Source organism: Coturnix japonica, chromosome 2 (genome assembly GCF_001577835.2).
Source record: "Coturnix japonica isolate 7356 chromosome 2, Coturnix japonica 2.1, whole genome shotgun sequence".
Lineage (NCBI taxonomy): Eukaryota > Metazoa > Chordata > Aves > Galliformes > Phasianidae > Coturnix > Coturnix japonica.
Window position 1 is genome coordinate 14404174 of NC_029517.1, and position 19501 is coordinate 14423674.

General features: G+C 39.0%; 1 protein-coding gene across 1 annotated transcript; it reads right to left on the reverse strand.

Annotated features, from left to right (window-relative positions):
* Nucleotides 1–960: 960 nt before the first annotated feature.
* YME1L1 (YME1 like 1 ATPase) lies at nucleotides 961–18467 on the reverse strand. Its single transcript, XM_015853232.2, has 19 exons — nucleotides 18249–18467; nucleotides 15628–15759; nucleotides 14718–14880; nucleotides 13830–13928; nucleotides 12261–12370; nucleotides 11015–11165; nucleotides 10815–10922; nucleotides 10341–10423; nucleotides 9396–9486; nucleotides 8741–8893; nucleotides 8049–8181; nucleotides 7546–7608; nucleotides 6918–7030; nucleotides 6396–6551; nucleotides 5711–5862; nucleotides 4728–4854; nucleotides 4555–4628; nucleotides 3866–3952; nucleotides 961–2747 (listed from the first exon to the last, which is right to left on the reverse strand). Exons 1-19 carry the CDS (start codon nucleotides 18276–18278, stop codon nucleotides 2604–2606), a joined length of 2169 nt encoding a protein of 722 aa, XP_015708718.1. The 5' UTR covers nucleotides 18279–18467; the 3' UTR covers nucleotides 961–2603.
* Between the last annotated feature and the right edge of the window lie 1034 nt (nucleotides 18468–19501).

A 19501-nucleotide genomic window follows, 5' to 3' on the forward strand; every position in this document is an offset into this window, starting at 1 on the left:
TGATGACACCAGGCTGAATTTGAGGTGTAGTCAACACACGAGAGAGACAGGATGCCATCCAGAGGGACCTGGACAGGCCTGAGCAGTGGGTCCAGGTGAACCTCATGAGGTTCAACAAACCCAAGTTCATGGTGTTGCACCTGGGTCAACTCTCATTACCAATACAAGCTGGGGGACGAAGCAATTGAGCACTGCCCTGCTGAAAAAGACCTGGGAGTACTGGTAGATGGGAAGCTGGATGTAAGCCAGCAATCCTTGCAGCCCAGACAGCCAACTCTATTCTGGGCTGCATCAAAAGAAGTGTGGCCAGCAGGTCAGGGAGGTGAGGCCTCACCTGGAATACTGTGTCCAGATGTGGAGTCCTCAGTGCAGGAGAGACATGGACCTGTCAGAGCACGTCCAGAGAGGGATACAAAAATGATCCGCAGAATGGAACACCTCTCCTATAAGGACAGGCTGGGAGAGCTGGGGCTGTTCAGCCTGGAGAAGGCTGTGAGGTGACCTAAGAGCAGCCTTTCAGTATCTAAAGGGGAGCTACAGGAAAGAAGGGAACAGACTCCTTAGCAGAGTTTGTGGTGATAGTAACTTGGCTCTTCTGTGCGTATAACAAGAAGCGTTCAGGAGAAAGATGTCAGACCTCAGGACTTGCCCCACAAAACAGATCATTCAGTGGAGATTTCTACTTTTGAAGTCAAAAGTTTTCTGTGTTTGTTTTTAATGACAGACTTGCATTATTCAACTGGAAACACTTCTGTCCAAGTCCCATTACTGAAGCAGGAACTGAAGAACAGGTCTGAATTGCTCGGGAGATCATCCCCTAGAAATATAATTAGTATACAAATTTTCCATTACTAAATTTATTTACAAGTTCAAATGTCTTATATAGTCCGTTTACAAAACAGGAACTCTGTATTACATTCTGTAGCAGTTTACAGTGGTAAGTAAAAGGAAAAGCCAATGTCCGTAATTAAATCGAACCTTTATTATTCCAAAAACAAATGCAAATATGCAGTATATTTCTGCTTCCATTGGCATATTTCTAAAATACATGTACAACTGTAACTAGTCAGCCCAGGCATTTGGTATAATGTTTTGTAATGTTTTCAAGTTGTGCCACGTTGGGATGTCACTGTAATAGCTGACAATGGAAAAATAAGCAAATGGAAAGTTATCCTAGTTTCAGAAGGAACAAAAAAAAAAAAAAAAGAAAAGCAAAACCAGGTATTACACTCAATATTCTGAAGCAATTTAATGTTTTAAATGCGGTTATCAATTGTCATTCACGTTTATTGGCACCAACCCAACTGTATTCATCTCCAACCACGCCAAACCTTCAACGTTAACACAATAACGAAGGTCTTCTCTGCAACAGATGTCTGCAGCCCCAGGAGCCTATCATTAATTGTGAGGAAGATTATAATAAAGCTGTGTTATTCCTAAAAACCAGTTCCATGAGATCAGCAGAACACCGGCATAGAACTGCTATAGAAGCAATCACTTCTACTTGGTTCAAAACTGATTTTTCATAAGAGCCCAGAATTTCCAGGAGCTTCTGTAGAAGTTGGATGAAGAAGAGGAAGAAAAAAAAACAAACCCACAACAAAAATAACCAGCTTTCCTAGTTGTACTGAATAGGACTGGGAATGTTATTTGAAACTCACGCTTCAAACATCCTGAACTACTTTTCAGCAATATTGTCCTCTTTGAAGAAATTCTTTGTTGGATTATCAAATGCCTATACATAGTATCAGCACTAATTATATAGGATCTCCAGCAGTATAAAAGCACTTATCAAATCACATCCATCTACTGCAGTAATAAAACAAATTAGGAGTCTTGTCAGCAGCACATCAGAGGTCACAGGTATTTCTCTTATCCCTGCCATGGTTCTGCCCAAAACACAGTCCAAAGAGATTAGACGTGTTCAGCCCGATATCAGCGTTTGCATTAAAATCTCTCCCAGCTCTGTATGTGTGTATTTTAACTCCAAGAACACTGAGAAGATAAATCAGTAATGTTTTTGTTTTACATGAAGCTCTCACTCATTCTCTTTAGAGATGTGCTCTGTAGCTGCTTCCTTCATACATGTGCTCTGTTGCATTTCCAATGTATCTTCCTTAAAAGCAATCTCTACCTTCAAACAGAGTATGAGCATTAGACTACACAGTTTCACATCTCCGTTTGTCACCACCCATAAAAAACTGTAGTATACATTATGGGGCATCATTTCAAACACACAGATCTGGCTGCATGACTCAGGAAGCGATGCCAAAACACACCACAGTACATCTGCACATTTTTCTTCTCAGCTTCAACACAACTGACTAAACCAGAACACTGAATTCAACCCTGAGATTTGTCTTTCTGAATAACTTCTTGTGGGAAGAGCAGAAGATGAAGAACACTTTTTATTCTTGTGTCTTATTCCAGTGAGACACAACAAACAGATAAATAACAGAAGCTCACGAGAAACAGAATTAATCTTAACATGTCACTAATGCCATACACACATCAGAAAGGGAAAGAAGCTATGCTGCGTACACTACTGCACTGCTAGATGTACATTCTTCAGGTTACCAGCTATAACTGTATCCCAGAAGTTATCATCTCACTTCTAGTTTTTTCCCCTCTAGAACGATTTGGATTTCTTTGGCATCCAAAGTCTCGTATTTCAAGAGAGCTTCTGCTAAATTCTTGTGTTCTTTTGCATGAGTCTTCAAGATGTTCTTTGCTCGTTCGTATGACTCCTAATATTAAACAAAAAAAATAAGTAGTAGGAATTTTTAAGAGTTGAACAAAAGTAACAGCAAAATTGTTTTTAAAATTATTTCCAGGAAAATGCAGCTTGAAACGTAAAGTGGAGCCACACGTAGCACAGCTGGCAAGCTCCTGTCTCACCAACATCTAAGAGCAGCTGGCGTAACTGCTTGAGAAAACATAGCTTTATGCCAAACCTGCATTTTGCAGAAGTACAACTGAAAACCAAACCAACAGACAAGGCTGAGTGTTTTTAAATATGACTTAAAAAACTTTTGCTAGGTCGGTAAAGTTGCTTATTAACTATTTCATTGCACATTACTGACAGTGTTGCAGCATTCAAGACGTTCCTCAAAGTGTAAAGTTTCCCAAACATTACTGAGCTGTCCAAGTTTATCATGTACATCCAGAAAGGTGAATGCTACCCAGCAAGTTATCTGTTGCTGCAAGTAGAGCTGCCAGCACCGTCAGCTTCAATTTTAACTTTCAGTTCTACATTGACAGCTCTTTAGCTCACCGAGTCAGTTCAGAAACAGCTTCAGCAATAGCTTTAAGGGTTTAATATTACTAGATATAAATAATGCTTATGCCTGTATGAAACTAATTCAGAATACCAGAACAGATCCAGAAGTTTGGTGACAATCAACTGTTACAAACTTCCCTAAGCATCTGATTCTGATCCCCGTGAGGAACAGAACCCCTGACCAAATGACTCTGATCTCATCCCACACGGCAATTTCTACACAAAATGAGTTAGCTGCAAGTTATGAAATGCGGGAGTAACACACAGCTGTCATCTGTTCTCTAAAACTTTACAGCACTATTTTTTTTCCCCTATGAATTAAGTACACAACATACAAACCCCGATGTAATGCAAGAGGCAGCATTAAGGAACATTAAAAACCCAGCATCATCACCTTGTTATCCAGTGCTTCCAAAGGAAAATACACAAGAAGTTTTGACATGCAGAGATTCCAAGTTGCTGCTACATGAAATACTGGGAATACTTGCAACAGCCTATTTGTTTTCACTGGCACACATTACCAAACTAAACTGATGCTCAACTCATCTCTCAACAAGTGTATTACAGCAAAAGGAAGACTCTTACCCGTAGAAGTGTTCTTACTTCTTGTTCAATTGCAGATTGAGTTTCAGGGCTAACTTTACCAGGGTCAGTATAGGTCATAACACCAAGCTAAAGCAATAAACAAGAAAAGATATCTTAGCATTGTTGCAACACTGCACTTAAAACACTCTGTAAGAGCTTAATCACCCACCGCTTGTCCATGCAAACAAATAAAATTGTTCACAAAAGGAACTTCAAACAGAAGCAGCAAAACAAGAAGCCTATCCGTGAACTATGTAGGTACTGCAGAGTTCTGTTGCCATAGATCACAGTAAAGAACCTTAAGTATTTCATTTAAAAGGAAAACAAAAACTTCAGACTACTAACATGAAAACAGTGATGATGAAAGAAGTTTAGTTAGAAGTATACAAGACCCAACGCTTCCTTCACTCTGCCCAACATGGTAAGATTATTCTCAACTCCAAAATGTTTCATTTTGCTCAATTTTTTTTTTCCTGCAGACCTCAGTAACTTCTGAGGTCATTTCGAGAAGAAGACCTTGCAAGTTGATTTTTAAACTACCATACACACAGGTTTTCTCATTCAGTTTTCTATAGCAGGGCCAATCATAAAGCCTTCCTTTTTGGCAGAACTACTTTGCCTACCATAACTGACAGTTACAGAGCATTCCTGTGTAGCATTTAAGTATTTAAGCACTGATGATACACTACCTTCTCACTCATTCCAAATCTAGTCACCATCAGTCTTGCAATTTTAGTAGCGTTGTCAAAATCACTGGAAGCACCTGGATAGCAAACAAATTTAAGTTAATTACTGAAACCAAGTTAAACATGCCTGTCCATGAACTCTGACCAGAAATTCTTCTAACTACTGATGACTTGACCTGTTGTGATGTGATCACTTCCAAATATGAGCTCTTCTGCCACTCTTCCTCCCATGCAAACATCCATCTGAGCAAGTAACTGGGATCTAGTTTCACTCCATCTGTCATTTTCTGGTAGCAAAGACACCTGGAAGATAAAGAAACAGGTAACAAACTGAAATAATCTGAAAAGTATTCTTGTAAATCCAAAGAGGATGTAATGGCTTTTACACAACTATGCGAGTGCTCTGGGCATCCTCCTAGGCTATGCCCTCATCAGGTTTGCCTGGTCTACTTGCTGAAATTGCTTCCTTTGAGCCATGAGCGCAAAAAAAATTAATTAACTACAGAAGCTTACAAGTAGGACCAGCAATAGAACAACCCATTCTATTAATTTCTCCTTATTTTCTACATTTGGACTGTGCAGCGTTTGAGGCATGGACTCAGATGTGAAGGATCCAAATTGTTTATTACAAGTTCTCACATCCCTCATATACCTTCACAAGTTTTTGTTTTCTGTCTTTCCCAACCACCTTTACATGTCAACAAAGCATTCTACAAAACGCTTTTCAACTGTCCATGCAGGCATATATTCAATCAGAGCTGTGAGTCCCTTCTTCTCCTTCTAGAGGTGTCCTTGGTTCTCATGCTGTTTATCTTGCTCCACAGCTGCTGCTCTGAACAGCTTTTCTTGTATTCCCACAGGACTGAGCACAAATCAACTTCCTGGATGATTCACACCAATTACTTCATTTATCTGAACACATTAACTTGCGTAAAAGTTCCACAGAAACCGACAGACTGGAACTACACTTTCTCTTTCCTGCCATGAGCTGCCATGTGCTCACACAGAAACAGTACTGATGGGACAGAAAGAAGGTAATCAACTAATTTGGTTTAGAAAAAGCCACACTAGGCACAAAACAAATGGATAAAGTATGTCTGTATTAGAAGTGCAGCTGAGCAATGTTTCTGCTCTCTCACAAAATTACAAAAACACTTACGTGCCCCAGGGTTGTTCCCCGTGTCATGATGGTAGCCTTGTTGATTGGCATTGCATCCTTGGTATAGTAGGCCATGATGGCGTGTCCAGACTCGTGGTAAGCAGTGATGGTTTTGTTTTTTTCATCAATTTCTACACTTCTGCGTTCAGGTCCTTAAAAGGAAGCAACACTAAACAAACTTGCCTGGTTGCCATGATACCCATGGATTATACATGCTCAGAGTACAAAGAAGCAGTTGAACAGCATACAAGCGCAACTAAAATCCTACCTGTACACTTTGCATTTAATGAACATTAATTAGTGTCCAAAACTGACCTACCTGTACTTAACAGCAAAGATGCTTCTAAAGGAATAGACTAAAATAAATATGATTTTGTATAGCTGACGAAATTGCACTTCCTCTCAAGTTTGAATAAAATAGACCTTAAGCCTAACGTCACAGGTGTCATAATGGTAACACAACTGGTAGCTGAACAGGAATTCTGGGTTTCTAGTTTCCTATTCCCCTCCACATATTCCTAAATGGAGGGTAGGAGGAAATCAAACCTATGCCATCTTCTGGGTTCAAGTATAAAACACAATTTCTGAGAAAACAAAAAATCTCTCTTCTTCTATGAAGGCGTAAATCACACACAGAGAAAATGGCTTTAACATATACCTATGTGTTACGTATATTATATCTTACCCATTAGAATTTTGTCCTTGGAGAATTCCAACTCCTTCATGGTTACCATATCTTTTCCATCAACAGCTGCCTTTAAGGCAGCTTGATTCACAAGATTCTCAAGCTCTGCTCCAGAAAAACCAACTGTGCCTCGTGCAATTATTTCTGGATCAACAGCTGTGGGGAAAATAAGAAAGTCATTAGAGTCCACATTACTCCTGAAAAATCTTCCACCGTGAACAGATACCAAGAAGTGATCAAATTATGAACATCACATTCTACTAAAAATTCTGCATTTAACAGAAGTGCTCAAGCTTTAAAAGAATGCTAATGCTAAAAAGTACCACAACCTGCTACGGGGTGGTAAGAAACACTGTCTCAGAAAGCTGCCTTAATACTCTGTACCATTGTGTTTTATTGTGTTGTTTATTTTTAGGTACAAGGTAAAGATATTGCTGCTGTTAGAATAAAGGGCTGAGACATCAACAGGCTGATTGAGAAAGAACAGTTATGTCAAGATACTGTAATTATGTATTTACTTACATTGATCGTACTTGATTTTATTAAGGTACCATTTCAGAATTTCCGTACGACCTCTTACATCAGGCTTGGGAACAGTAACTTGCATGTCAAAGCGACCAGGACGAATTAAAGCACTAAGGGGAAAAGATGGTTTAATATACTTACATAAAAAGGCTGCAGTAAACTGTTCCTAAGAGATATGAAGACAAATCTACCTGATCCTTCTAAAGACATCTACATAAACCACGTTTCTTTCCTGATTTGTAGCTAAAAAGTCAGATGAAAGATGCATTACCAACCAATTTTAAATGGTTTTGTATTTGTAAATACAACAAGATGCTTGTTGTTAACTACTGCTGAAGTGCACTGCAAACAAGGAACAAAGCCAGTCAAATTAAGTGGAAAATCTTGCAGAAGTTTTAGTTATTTAGAAGCAGGTTACTTATTTCTTAATACTCAGCTTAACAACCTTTTACGTGCCAAAAACTCTTCAATTTACAAACCTCTTTAGCTGAAAATACCTTCAACTATAACGCTGTAAGAACTGAAAACTACCAAAGCAAGCTTTAGTTGTTGTATGACTTTAAGAAAAAAAAACAAAAAAACCCAACAAAACATGCCATGGAAATGATCAATGAGTCATACTCACTTATCTAATGCTTCAGGGAAGTTTGTTGCACCAATAATAACAACACCTTCATTAGGTTTAAAGCTGTATTTAAAAAAGAAAAGAAAGGCAAAAAAATATTTTTATACAGAATTAACACTTATTTTTAAACAATTTCTATTGCTTATTAGGAGTTTGAAGTCATCTCAACCCACATTTCATCCACAAATGACCACATTTAACCCAGTAACTGGTTGAAAATCATGCCCTGATCTTACAGTTGAGATCTGGAATCATTTCTTATCAGATAACTGTGGATACTACACTCCTGTAACTTAAAAGCTTCTGTGTTACTTAAGGCCATTAATGACTAGTATCTACTACTGCCAACAGTAACACAGGAGTATTCTCTTAATATCATATGCATTTATAACCTTAAAAGTATTTAAAAGTTAAGACAACCAAAGCTGTAAGGCAGAAAAATTCACCCAAGTACTCAAAATACTAGTCAACACTTTCTATACCCTCAGAATCCAGATATTTACCCATCCATTTCAGCGAGAAGTTGATTAATAGTCTGCCTTGAATATGGATGCATTGGAGATTCAATTCTCTTACCACCAACAGAGTCCAACTCATCAATAAATATAACACAAGGTGCATTCGCCTTTGCTTCCCCTGACAAAAGAAGAATAGCTGAAGGACACTTCAACCACACACACTAACAAAAGGCATAAAATGCAGTTCAGGATTCTACTATTTCTATTAGTCTTGCATTATGGAACACTGTATCATCACCAAAATGGTCTCAATTTTAGCATCCGCTTCAAAAATGATATTTCATCCTTGAAGCAACACAAAGAAGCAAGTTCTTCATCTCTACACCAGTTTCTTATCATGTTACAAAAAATTACAAGTACAGTAGATTAAGAAAGTCATCCTATCTTCTATTGGCTCCATAGAACAGTTGATTTCACAGGCTCAGGTACAGAACATTGACCTATCAAGCAAAAACAATGTCATTTTTACAGAGTCGGCCTTTTAGTGGTGAAAGACATCACCCTCAAGCACACAGGTAATGAAAACAAAATAAATGGCTTTATTGGTTAGCCTGATACAGTACTATTTTCCAGTAACCAAAACTGTACCTTATCAAAGCTCATATTTTCACTATCTGTAAACGACACTGAACACTCACCTTGCACCACTGAAAGATTTCAAAAACACAAAAACTTACTAAATAGGCTTCGGATACGACTCGCTCCCACACCGACAAACATCTCATCGAACTCTGACCCAGAAGCATAATAAAATGGTACATCAGCTTCACCAGCTACAGCTCGGGCAAGAAGAGTTTTGCCAGTACCAGGTGGCCCAACCAACAGAATACCTGGAAGGAAAGAAAATGTAAAAGAAAAAACAACCCAACAACAATAAAACCATACAGCCTCATTATACAGCTGTGCTTAAAGGAATTCACATTTGGCTTCAAAAAGCTGTGAATATCCTATTTCAGATACTGCTCGTTTCTTGCAGTATGAAGGGGCTTCTTTTAAAAGATCTGGAGTATGATCCACATTTAAACAACTACAAAAAAGGTTTGTAAGACTATCAAATAAAAGCTGAAACAGAACAAAAATGAGGAAATCCACTACAAATGCCTAACACCATTTTACTGTTTATCTCAAATATAATCAAAATGAAACAGTGGTATTTGGTACCACTTTGGTCATGCACCTTTTTGACTCCAAAACCAAAGGAAAAATTATTCAGAGATTAGTCTGCAAATCAGTCATTTAACATGGAACAAAGCTACAACACTCAACGTGGAATAAAGACAAAGGTGGCCACGTGTACATACAATTCTCACTTTTGTGAGCAATGATTCTTACCTTTCGGAAGTTTGCCTCCCAGTACAGTAAATTTATGTGGGTTTTTCAGGAATTCCACAACTTCCTGCAATTCCTGTTTAGCTTCTTCAACCTAAACATTAAAAGTGTGTCACAAAAAGTCAATAAGCATTCATAAAATACTGCATCTTTTTTGTAGACAAACTTTGTACTATAGACTTAGATAAGTTTATTGGAACAAAAATATAAAATGGAAAGAAAGGAGATAAGAGTATCACAAAACTTTTGTGTTGATACCAAGCCTATTTCTTACAATTGTTTACATGAATGGTTAATACTGAAGTTCACAAAACTAAGGGATAACCGAACAGTTTGGGACCAGATCTGACCAACAAGGCAAATATGGAATCACAAACTATGTCAAGATATCAGCTTAATCAGTTAAAAAGATTAAGTTATTCAGGGAAGGGGAAGTCCTCATTTTCCAACATACAGCCAAAGAACAGATGAAGAACAAAAATAATAAAGCTATCCCTCCAGCAGTGTAAGGCCCACTTGTTTCTAGGAATGATATGGCGATATCTCCAATAAATATGTAAAAATGCAATTATCATGTCTTTCAAATATAGAAAGAAATGTGCAAAGTCAAAGAAAACCACAGATTATAACTTGAAGTCAGTCTGCAGCTCTGCTTAGATTCAATCACACTGAAAAAGTTGTGGAGGAAGGAGAGAAGCAGAGAAATGAGGTCAGTTACTGAAGACTGCAATGCTCCTCTACTTCACAGAAATGGAAAATGTAATCCTATCATTCAAGTTCTCTGTTCATCTTAGGCTTATCCGAGTATGAGAAAGACGTGTTTCTTTTAAAACAGGTTACTAAAAGCAGATCCTTTAACACAGTAAGACAACCTCCAAGCTCACAGTGCTTACTCAAAAAATGAACAAATTTTTTAATTTACTTTTGGGTTCAAATTTTTGAACTTACCCCTTTCACATGTTCAAAGGTAACATTTTTCAGCTGGATTGGATCCACCGCTGCATCAAAGATACTTGATGTTCTAAAGCGCACTGACAGCAAATAGCAGAAAAGGCAAAATTTATGCAGTCATTTTGTTCCAAGGGCAAACTTTGCACTGAAATCCAACTGAGTGCAACTGACAACTTAGATATCACATCATTTAAATTCAAAGACTAACACCATCTATGAACAGACTACCTCTATGTTAATTTCCATGCAACTGTTTCACTGAAATAATCAGGAAAAAAATACTAAAAATCAAAGTTAATCTTGAAAAACATTCTGTAGCACTACTATTTTAAAAACTTCAGTCGAAAGCAGTAGCTATTTGTCACTAGTACACTGAAATTTTATCCTAAAACAATCACAGGAAAACACATTTTATTTGAGCTAAACATGCAGGGAAGAATAAAGTGAAATGGTTTTAAAAAGGTAACTAACCAGCATCTGAAAAGGAGCCTTTCCCAGGTAAAAATGAGCAATATACAGCAAGATAAAAACATGAAACAAAGAGAAAGAAGGAAAGCAAATGGGATCTTCTTAAGGAATCTGTAAAAGAAAACGAAGAAAAATATTAAATAGGCTAAAATAAACTACTTTCTGAAAGCAAAGACAAAAATACACAAACTAAAGCAACTTACCGAGTGTTTTTTGCAGGAATACCTGTGCTTTCAAAAAGCCTTCTGCAAAACCAGTTTTAAAAGCATCCTGGTGTGCTTCTGGGATGTTTTTTGCTTTCATTAACGCATCCAAGTTCTCAATGTCAATTCTTCGTTTTCTCAGTATAAAGCCCTAAAACACATTCCACAAGAATGTTAGTCTATGTTAAGTTGTATTATACAGTTAACTACTTTGGTACCGTGGGTGAGGGGAAGGGAAAAATAAAAGCTTAAAGTTCAGTGCTGCAGGGTCAGACAATATCGGGCAGTAGGCTGAGATCACAAAGGTACAAGCAAGAGCCATCTTGACTTTTGCTCTGAACAGATCAGGCTCAGAACCCCTATCAGACAACTGAGCTTTACAGACTGGATTCAGTGCAAGTTATTAGCTTAAACCCTTTCCTTCATGAAAACCACTTATTATTCCCAAATGCGAAATACCTTCCAGCTATAGTTTTGACAGTGTTGGTTAAATATGTATTACACACCCTCACAAATTAAAGACCACCACACAGAGCTAGCACTGGTGTATCTCCATCCACAGAAAATCTAGTCCACGGATTAAGTAAATCACACATGCCTAAACAAATTGGAAAGTTCAGAGCTAATTTACACATAAAATAAGAACCAATGATATAATTAGCCTGACTTCCATATAACCAGTTAGAAGCAAGGAGTATCAAAATGAACTTTGTCTTGTTAAGTGCCTGCCTACCCCAAGCCTAGAGTTCTCTACTGAATTAAGAGCAGACAAGTTTTTAAACCCTTAGAAACATCAAGTTTAAAGTTTTTGCATCTTAAAAAAGAACATTACTACAAATAGTCTATTCTCAAAGCATCAATAGCATGCTCAATTACTAGGAAAAAAAAATTAAGAAAAAGGTTTTATGTTAACTAGCGGTTTTACTGTTTAAATACTTAACCAACTCCAAGCTATTATAAACAAAACCACAGAAACAGAATAGACAATTTTATTTCCAAAAGTTCAAGACAGTTTTTAGATTTGAAATTATCTCCCTAAAGATTAAAATAATCTCCAGTCATAAGATATTAATGCACAGATTTGTTTAATAAGAAAATCAGTATGTTGCTGTTTAGCTCAGGACTTAGAATTATTAACGTAAAAAAAATACCTTGGAGCACTCTTGGTAAATTACAAAGATTTATTCAAGAAAAAGAGATTGTCTGAAAATGCTCAGCACAACTTCCTAAAGTTATCTGTATTTACCTTCAAAAGTGATGGAAGTGAACTCTTTGTTTCGGTCAGTTGTTCAGTGGTTGACTGCAAACGCCTTGATCTTGACCGCAAAGTCTTAAAGCTCCGAGTCTGTACATAAACTTGGTTTTTAAAACAAAAATAATTATTAGAAATAGAAAGTCTAGAACTATCCCTTCCTACCACACTATGATTAAAAACATAGGAAACGTCAGTGTATTAAACGAAAAATATCTGAACCAAATATAACCTCCCCCAAATAATCAAGTTAGAAACTGAACTGAGTCACAGACCATTTCCACCCAAAAAAGTGTGAAGCTGTCTGAAGGCACTTTTGGATCTATTAGGAATAAACAATATAAATAAATACATCAAAACATTTTAGTGATGGATGTGCATTGCTAGGCAATCCTGAGCAACAGCTGCAATCCAAACTTTCAATTTCAAGTATGCTCTGCTGTGTTTTATAATATTTTTACCATAATAATTTTTAAGGATAATTGATCAGCTCTATCATCATCTCTGAGAACAGCAGAGGCAGATTAATTAAATCCAGGCACACTGGCAACTCTTATATTTGAAATCTGATCCAGAAGGATGGGAATAAAGATTCATGCTTTAAAACAGGCTCTGTTCAAAAGCTCAGTTAAAAAGCTGCCCAGAAGCGAACCCGAATGACTGTGATGCATTACTAATGTAGAAAGTAACAAAAGAAATCAGGCTGTTTAAATACAAGGAGTTCATAACACTGCAGGTCTTCTTTTATCACAACAGAAACCTTGTGGTGGACATTTTAATCACATAAAACACAAATGCCAGGAACATTAAACTTCTTTCACTACTGCATTCTAAGATAATCAACAGCAGTCTAAAGGTTGGTCGTTAAGTGAGACTTCTTTTATCACAGAACAGCACCATGGAAAAGGGACTTCCACAGATCACTCACTCCAACCCCTGTTCAAAAAAGGGCAAACTTCATCATCAGATCAGACAGTTCAGTCACAACCTCTCCAGAAAAACTGCGCCAGAACTTCATCATGACACTGAGAAAACTCCCCAGCACAAATTTCCTTTGTTATTAACTTGCAGCTGCTGCCTTTCCTTCAAGGTGCACAAGAGAAGTATAACTGATTTACCTCTACCAGCAATTAGATCGTATCTTGACCTCTCTTCTGCTACCTTTAAAAGCTCAATTCCTTCAACTTCCATCGCACTTAAAGCGCATTACACTCTGTACCCTTCCAATGATGGGCTGCTTCTACTTTGTCAACACTTCTCTCGTAACTGAGAGACAAACCAGATACGGCATCCAGATGCAGCCTCAGAAGAACTGAACAAATGTCAATGTCTGAACTCACTGAGCTCCTGATTATCCTCTTCCTAAAACAGCCCTGATAATACCCATCATGTATCCAGTAGTTTAAACAAATCATGAAACCACAGAAGGACAATCAGATTCAACAGATTTATGGATTCAAAATAAATCTTCTGTTGTCTTTTAATATTATCTACAAATATTAACAACTTTGAACGATATTCTCTTGTTACAGCACATTTACTAACTTAATTCTGGAAACATACCTGGCCAACACCTGAGCTCAGAACAGAAATGTTGGAGGGGATGAGGCTGCCGTCTGTACAAACATGATGAACGTAAAGCACTAAAGATGTCCACAAAACCTGTAAGAATTGATATAACAGAACTTAAACACATGTTAGATAGTAATTAAATACTACTTCTCACACAGGTTGTTTCTCCCTTTATTAAAAATGAATCCCATTTTACTGCTCCCCCCATCCTTAAGCCCATCCACATGGCTGACAGTCAAGATGTTGCTTACACGCTTCTTTCCCTAACACACCGCTGAACATCTTTAAACACAGGAAGCGAAGGTATCATAAGGCCAATCCCAACAAAACATAAATAAGGAAACTCTTGCTTTGTTGGTTTTTTTTCCCCCAGCAATGAAATACTGTGTGTCCTGTTAACAGCTAGTTACCCTGAACTCCCTTTTATTTAGTTCTCATGTAACATTGCTTCAAACAAAATTGGAACAGCCTTATGTAAACTGGAGATTTTCACAAATGTGTTCCACTAGTAAATGGGCAAAATCCATTTTCTTTGGTGGAATAAAGTGGTGATTAAATTTCTAGCTCAGTCTTGTCATGAAGACAACATGTACTCATGCCACAGCTGAGTTCAGATGAGTTCAACAATCACCAACTTCAAGCACAAGCTCAAAACTGGATTCAGATTTCTAAAAAAAACAAAACTCCCATAATCCACAAAGCGCAATTCTAGGGACAATCTGCATACAGTGAACAAGATATCAGAACCCTTTACATTAAAAATGTTATCAGACATTTTTAAACTACAAATCATATTTACAACACAAGGAATTAAACTGCAGAACAGCGCTCACTTTCACAATTGACCCATTTTCATCAGCACTTTACTCTAAAACATACCATGCTTATTCTCAAAGAATGACTCAGCAGAGACGTACGACGTATGCCACGGTGATGAGACTTTGTTATCTGGGTAGTACCCAGGAAGCAACCTGTTCACAAGCTCTTTGTAATGCTTAGGTTTCAAATCAGACAATCCCAGGTCTCTGAAATTAAATACAGACTGGGGGGGGAGGGAAAAGATAAGTGTAAGTATTCAGAATTTACTTCATATTAATAATAACTTGGAATTAACCTTTAAAATGGTAAAATATAGGTGTATAACTCATTGTATAACTTTATTTTACAAATGGGTGTTTTTAATCATGCTCAATGCTACTCAAAATGCTACAAAAGCATTTTTTCCTATTGGCTTTGACCCTTTAAAATATATATTAGCCTCTCAAGAGAGCTTCTCGCTAGTCTTAATATTTTCTTAAACAAGAAGTAAATGTATGTCAAGCTATCCAAAATGTATTTGCGCATAAATTTTGTTTTTTTTTTACTGTCAGGTCATTATGGATTCTATTTTCATTTCTCCTAAATCATTTTAATGTAAATTTTATGTTGTATTTTTGAGATGAAACTAGATTCTCAAGTAAGACATACATGAATAAAACATCAAAAGCTGATGTCATTTTAAGAGAGTCTCCTGGATGTATCCACAGTTATCACTGCACTCAAAGTTGATTTCAGCAGTTGATTTCTTCATCTCAAAAAGTTATAACTGAGACACACACTAGCTGCATTTTTTTCTTATTAATAAAATACTGTATTTCTGTAGGACTAACAAAGCACTGACTTACTGAAGGTCTGTCAATAAAAAGTTGCATTCTATCCATGCATATTCCCATTACATTGTTTTATAAAATGAGTCAAATATTGAATCAAGTTATAAGCAAACAACCCATTTTCCAAATGTTTCCAGTACCTCACTGCTCTGAGGATCGTGCTCCGAGGTGGTGTCTCTCTGGACAGGCTGCTTTGATGTCGTGCTGGCTGTAGCAGGTGTGGGTTTTGGAGAATGGAAGGCATTGATAAGGTGACTCAAAGGAACGGTGGCCTGTAAGAAGAAAAATATATATTTAAAGCTGCCTTCAACAATTTAAACAAGTCTCCCTTCTAAACTATGGCTTACAATTATCTTGTACATTGCCTTTTAAGCAAGAACTGCATAACAAATCAAGTGTTCTTATCTTAGCTCCAACACTACACTGTGAGTGAGTAGCTCAAAATACAGAAAAAATGAGAGTTTAAGTATGTACAACAACTACATTTCCTCTTCCTTTTCAAATGCAACATGGATTCTAGAAAATAATCACTACATTTTCAAATACAGAAACAGCTACAGATTATCAACATTTAGGCAACAGAGACTGCCCTCAATTCCCACCTAACACATTTAGTTACAGAAAACTTACACAACATATGGATGCTTGCTGAAATAGTATGAAAAGAAAGTTAGTGTTACAATTAATACTTCCATCCTGAATTTCCAGACTGTTTTTCCTCCAAGTATAATTTATTTGCTGTACTACAGATAGTAGTAAATTATATTGTTCTGTTTTCTTTGACAAGTAATCCACAATTTTGTATCTTATTTGCATGAAACGATTGAAACTAAAGGTGATTTTCCTTCATAGGAACTAAGCCTCCCTCCATAGGAAAGATGTGGAGCTTTTGAAGAAGGTCCAGAGGAGGGCCAGGGAGATGAATTAGAGCACTTCTCCCATCAAGACTGGCTGGAAGAGCTGAGCTTGATCAGCTTGGAAAAGAGCTGTGGGGAGATCTCATTGTAGCTCTCTAATATTTAAAGGAAGATGATAAACATGACCGTGTGGCAGCATGGTTGGAACTTTACAGTCCTTGAGGTCCCTTCCAACCCAAGCTATTCTATGACCACAGTCAGTTAAATTACCTTCCAAATAGAAACATACAGGCACATAAAAAGGAAACCCAGAATTGGAGAGAGAGAGGTAAAGCAACAGCAAACTGTTTCCACACTGAAAAAATCTGCAAGTTGACACCAACTCTTGAAATGCTTAAATGCTGTTTATTTATGGTTATTGCCTTTCAGAAACTCTCTTTACGTGGTATTCCTGAGGCCTTCTTGGTGCGAGGACAAAACTAAGCATAAAGATCACCCTTCTAGTAGACTTCACAACTCTAAATGTAAATGAGATCACTCCTCCCACCAACGGCCAGGACTCAACTTCAGATATTAAGCTGGACTATTATAACACAGAAAGCTCTAGATTACCCATGGACATATTACCTCAATAGTGGATCTCATCAAGGTCGTTTCATTTGAAGCTATCCCATGGCTAAAGAGTGTTTAACCCTGAGGGTTTAATCAAAATCTTACTAGTTCAAAGGAACTTATTTGTAAGTACTGTGGGCTCCAGCATTAAAATAAAGCACCTCTTTTCCTCTACAAAATCATACTTCCATAATTTGAAGCACATATATCTTCCCTGTACTGTAGAGTTTATTCCTAAGTTTACATTTTATTCCTTAACACATCACTTTAGCAACCTCCCTGTGTACCACATTATCCCATACAAAGCACGCACATGCAGCACAGTTAATCTTACAGTTCAGCAGCCCTCGGCCATTTCAGTGACACCATTCTGTGAACTGGTACAGATGCCCTGGGCTCCTGCTCCATCGTGACTATGGCTGACACAGTACAACTCATCTCAACGCTTCTGAAATGCCCCATTGCCAGGATGCATCACTATGTTGGGCTGCAGCTCCTGCTGTGTGAATGTTGCCTTGCAACTGCTGATTGAGCCCCTGCTTAAGGTCTGCAAGAACTTCCACGTGCTTTGACTGAAGATCCAGAAATACCATGCCGCACAACATGGTAAGTCCTTCAGAATTAGCTGTTCCAAGTTAAACTGCAGAAGTTTGCACTAAGATTATAAAGGCTCCAATGGTCAAAGTCGGCACTCTAAGTGCTTACCAAACTTCCCCCGTGCATTTCCCAATACAAAAATGTGGCACGACGCATTCCCAAAACTAACGTCACTCCTCTCACTTCACGACACCAACAAAAGCAATTAACACAAAGCTCACTACAGCACAGTAATCCCACCAATGCAGAACACGGGAATAAAAGCACTGGCTCAGATGGAAGCCCACACAACTCACAAGTGGGATCCCGCTCACTGGCTCACCAACGGCATCCTCCCTTCCAACTGCATCCAAATTGTTTTACGTAACATAATTAAAGGCCTTCTCCTCCACTTACGCCTAAGCCGCTTCTTTTTCACTGCCACAGCGCCCCGTGACAACGAACCGCACAACTCCAGCTGTGCTAAAAGAGCCCCTTGCTTCCGTAACACAAACAATCTGAAATGCTCCCCTGCAGGTTACCTCTCCTGGCCTCCGACGTGAGGAGCTTCAGCCGTCCCGTCCCCTGCTCTCTCCCCAGTGCCACGTTCTGCCGCCCCAGAACACCGAACTGCCGCCAGCCCACAGCCCCAAAGGAGCCGCCGAGAGCTGCCCAGCGAGGAAGGGCCGCGAACTGCGCACCGCCAGCCGCCTTACCTGAGGCTGCACGGTGGAAAACGAAAACATCCTCCCGGTGGTGGCCCCGGGGCGCTGCCCCGCTGCTCAGCCTACAACACAAAGCCGTGCCCTCCCGCCGCCCGGCCGCTGTGGCAGCCGCCGCGAGCAGGAGGACTCCGCCAGCCGGGAAAATGGCCGCCCCCTGCGGCCGACAGCCACCAGGCCCCGAGCGATCCAGGAAGCGGTGGAAGAGCTTCCGGATCGCACCGCACACCTTCCACCTCCACCCCACCCCGTCCCTGCCGCCGCCCCGCAACCGGGTCGCGTAGCAACACGTTTGTCCGTCAGCACGCACCACATGCGTCGGGCACCCCCCGCCAGGCAACGGTCTGTGGGTTGGGGCCGAAGGCTGCATCTGAGCTCCTATATCAGCACGTCTATTCAAGCAAACACTGCCAGTATCAGTAACCCAAATGCTGTTAAATGCTTTACGTGAAGTACATAACTTAAAACAGAAGCCTGATGATGCCATCTTGGAGGAGCGGCTGAGGGAGCTGGGATTGTTCAGCCTGGAGAAGTGGAGGCTCAGGGGAGCCCTTATAGCTCTCTATAACTTCCTGAAGGGAGGTTGTAGTGAGCTGGGGGTTGGCCTCTTCTCTCATGTAATCAGTGATAGAACTAGAGGGAATGGTTTTAAGCTGTGCCAGGGGAGATTCAGGCTGGACATTAGGAAGTATTACTTCTCAGAGAGGGTGGTCAGGCATTGGAATGGCACTGCCCAGGGAGGTGGTGAGTCACCGACCATGGGAGTGTTCAAGAAACTTTGGATGTTGTGTTGAGGAATATGATTTAGCCTGGAAAGTATGGTAATGGTTGGACTAGATGATCTTCTAGGTCTTTTCCAACCTTGATAATTCTGTGATTCTGTGATCTTACTGAGTTACTGAAGGCCATAGTTCTGCACTGACCTCTAGAGAGATGGCTCTCTATAACACAGAGACAGCAGCAGGGCAATGATGGCTGGTAGGAATGAATTGCTGATAGCAATGTAGACAGAAAAGCAAGATAAAAGCCAACAGGGAGGGATATTAAAAAAATAAAGACTGGAGAACAGCTGAGAGCAGTAAAAACTGTAAACACCGAGAGCCCTAAACCTGGGAGCGAAGTCTGCACTCTAATATAGCTGTATCACAGATGGTTTGTCACAAGGCCACGGTTTGATAACAGGAAGACAGCAACAAGGTTATTTGCACTGCATATGCTATTCCTGTTGCTGCTGTTGCAACAGCAAT

Coding starts and splice junctions, on each gene's coding strand:
- YME1L1 (XM_015853232.2), bottom strand. CDS start 18,278: ATGTTTTCGTTTTCCACCGTGCAGCCTCAG. Junction 12,371..13,829: donor TGAGCTCAGGTGTTGGCCAG/GTATGTTTCCAG, acceptor TTAAAAACCAAG/TTTATGTACAGACTCGGAGC. Junction 11,166..12,260: donor CACTTCCATCACTTTTGAAG/GTAAATACAGAT, acceptor AATGTGTTTTAG/GGCTTTATACTGAGAAAACG.